Raw genomic sequence first — 2,497 nt, forward strand, 5'->3', positions numbered from 1 at the left:
GGGGGCGGGGACGGGGGAGATGCCCCTACACGTGAAGTGGCCGTTCCCCGCGGTGCCGCCGCTCAGCTGGACCCTGGCCAGCAGCGTCGTCATGGGCCTGGTGGGCACCTACAGCTGCTTCTGGACCAGTGAGTGGGCCCCAGGCCGAGGCAGGGTCTGTCACGGGTCCCCGCGCCCGGCCAGAGTTGGGGCTTGGGGTTGGGGGCGCCGGCAGGGGCTAGCCTGGCGGGTGTAAGCCCTGGGTCCCGTGGGGAGAAGGAGGCTGAGACTCCTCCACGCTCTCTCCCCTCAGAGTACATGAACCACCTCACCGTCCACAACAAGGAGGTGCTGTACGAGCTCATCGAGAACCGAGGCCCCGCCACCCCGCTCATCACCGTCTCCAATCACCAGTCCTGCATGGATGACCCTCATCTCTGGGGTACCTAAACCAGTGTGCTGGGGCACAGGGAGGCAGGGAGAGATCCCGGGACGGGGCCCAGCAAAAGCAGGACAAAGTCATTTCTCACTGGGCTCTTTGCATGCCCCTGGCACTCTTGTTTCTGGGGTGTCCTGCCCTAGGTGTGAAAGTTTACTTTGGGGCCCCTTCAGGATCCCCTCAGGGAACATGGTTTGGAGAGGGCCTCAGGCATTTAGAAGGAATGAGGAAATGGTCACACAGCAAGATCCCACAGCTTCTTTACTCTGATGTCAGGCCTATGGAATCCTGTTCTCTAAACCATTGAAGGTTCCACAGAGTCTTGGGAACAAATTGGGGTACCATAGGGTATCCTGTTGAGGAAGCTCTCAGCTAGGGACTGGTTCTAGGTTTGCCCCGGGTTTGATTTGTACCCTTCAACCATTCCCATTTGGGAGCCCAGTTGCCCCACCTTGAAGTTCTTGCTGTGCTGACCTCACAGGAAGTTGCTTGGCTCCAGTAAACACATGGCTGGGTGGACAGGTGCCGAGGGTCTCCACTGCTGAAGGAAGGGGTTAGACTGTCCTGGAGCTCATGGGCAGCCACCTGGTCAGATTGGAGCCTTCCAAAGCTCACCCTGGCTGCTGGGTGGAGACTGCCACAGATGGATCGTGTGAGGCCAGGAAGGAGGCCTTGGAACCATCCTTTAGCCTGGACGCGGGTGGTGGCAGTGATAGTGGAGGGAGAGGTGTAGAAGAGTGGGTATAGTCAAAACATATCCGGGAAGTAGGCAGACCAGATGCGGTGATTAGTAAGATATGGAGGGTGGGAGACGGAGGAGACAGGAAGAGCTTGGGGGTGCAGCCCAAGAGTCTGGAAGATGGCACTTTGAGCTGTAGGAAAATGGGTAGTGCTGCTGCCCTTGTCCCTCATTCCCTGAAATGGGGTGACAGAAAAGGGCTCTCCCTGGGGACAAAGTAAGTTGGGGCATGAAGCCTTTCCTCTCCTTCTCTAGGGATCCTGAAACTCCGCCACATCTGGAACCTGAAGTTGATGCGTTGGTGAGGAGGAATGGGCCCCTCACAGTGGGCCTCACAGGCCCCACCCGTCTCTGCCCAGATTTGCCCTCCTCCTGCTCTGCCCAGGAGGCAGCATCCAGCAGTGCAGGCAGGGCCTGGGGTGGGGCCCAAAGGCCCTCCTCCTGACTCCCTTCTGCATGCCTATAATGTTGGGCCTCATGCTGGGGGTGGGGCAGGGGAGCAGCGTGCAGGGGAGGCAAGGCTGACAGCAGCTGTCCCTGCTCCAGGACCCCCGCGGCTGCAGACATCTGCTTCACCAAGGAGCTGCACTCCCACTTCTTCAGCTTGGGCAAGTGCGTGCCCGTGTGCCGAGGTGAGCTGCTCCTGCAGCGGGGGCAGGGAGGCGCTTCTGGGACAGTGAGGCTGGTGCCAGTGCCTCTCTCTCGGAGGGACTCATGGGGTACAGGCATCCTGGGAGCCAGTGTGAGGCCCAGCTCCATCGTGTGGCAGCAGAGGTAGCGGAGGCTGCTGGAGGAGGGATGGCTTCTTGGAGAGCCCTCAGTTCTCTGCAACTGCCCAAGGATTGTGTGGACCCAGAGCTCTGGCTTTAGAATTCAAGGAGGCATTATCCACAGCCCCTTCTGTCAGAGAGGTCGCTAAGAGACTTACTGACAGCGGTGTGGTATCATCGGTCCATGAAAGTGGAGGCATGCACTGGGAGGCCAGAGGGTTTTGTTTCTGGGAGAACAGACAGGCTTGTGGGGTGAGGGGTCTGAAGTTGAGTGACCATTTGGTACCTCTCAAGAACCCCAGGAGGTAGGGGCCATTTTGATCCCCATTCTCGAGACAGAGGGGCTCTGAGGGATTAAGCTGCTGGCCCAAAATCACAAGGCGAGTGGCGGCAAAGGCAGGATTCCAATTCAGGTGGCTCCTTCCTCTGGGGAAGCAGAATTTTTCCAAGCAGAAAATGAAGGGAAAGGTGTTCTAGACATGGGCAAGCGTGTGCCAGTGCTGGAGAGGTGTCCCGACCCGCAGGATATTCAACGCAGACCCTGGAGGGGGGAGTGGGAATGGGATGGAA

The 2,497-nt window shown here is 58.8% G+C and overlaps 1 protein-coding gene across 1 annotated transcript; it reads left to right on the plus strand.

The window, feature by feature from the left end:
- Positions 1-14: 14 nt before the first annotated feature.
- On the plus strand, positions 15-2,435 carry LOC103582897 (tafazzin; the record flags this gene model as incomplete). Its single annotated transcript, XM_008564364.1, has 6 exons — positions 15-128; positions 293-421; positions 1,413-1,458; positions 1,704-1,789; positions 2,230-2,232; positions 2,363-2,435. Coding segments are annotated over exons 1-6 (446 nt in total), but the record flags the coding sequence as incomplete, so codon positions are not given.
- Positions 2,436-2,497: the final 62 nt, after the last annotated feature.

The sequence above is a fragment of the Galeopterus variegatus genome, unplaced genomic scaffold, assembly GCF_000696425.1.
Source record: "Galeopterus variegatus unplaced genomic scaffold, G_variegatus-3.0.2 Scaffold18411, whole genome shotgun sequence".
Classification (NCBI taxonomy): Eukaryota; Metazoa; Chordata; class Mammalia; order Dermoptera; family Cynocephalidae; genus Galeopterus; species Galeopterus variegatus.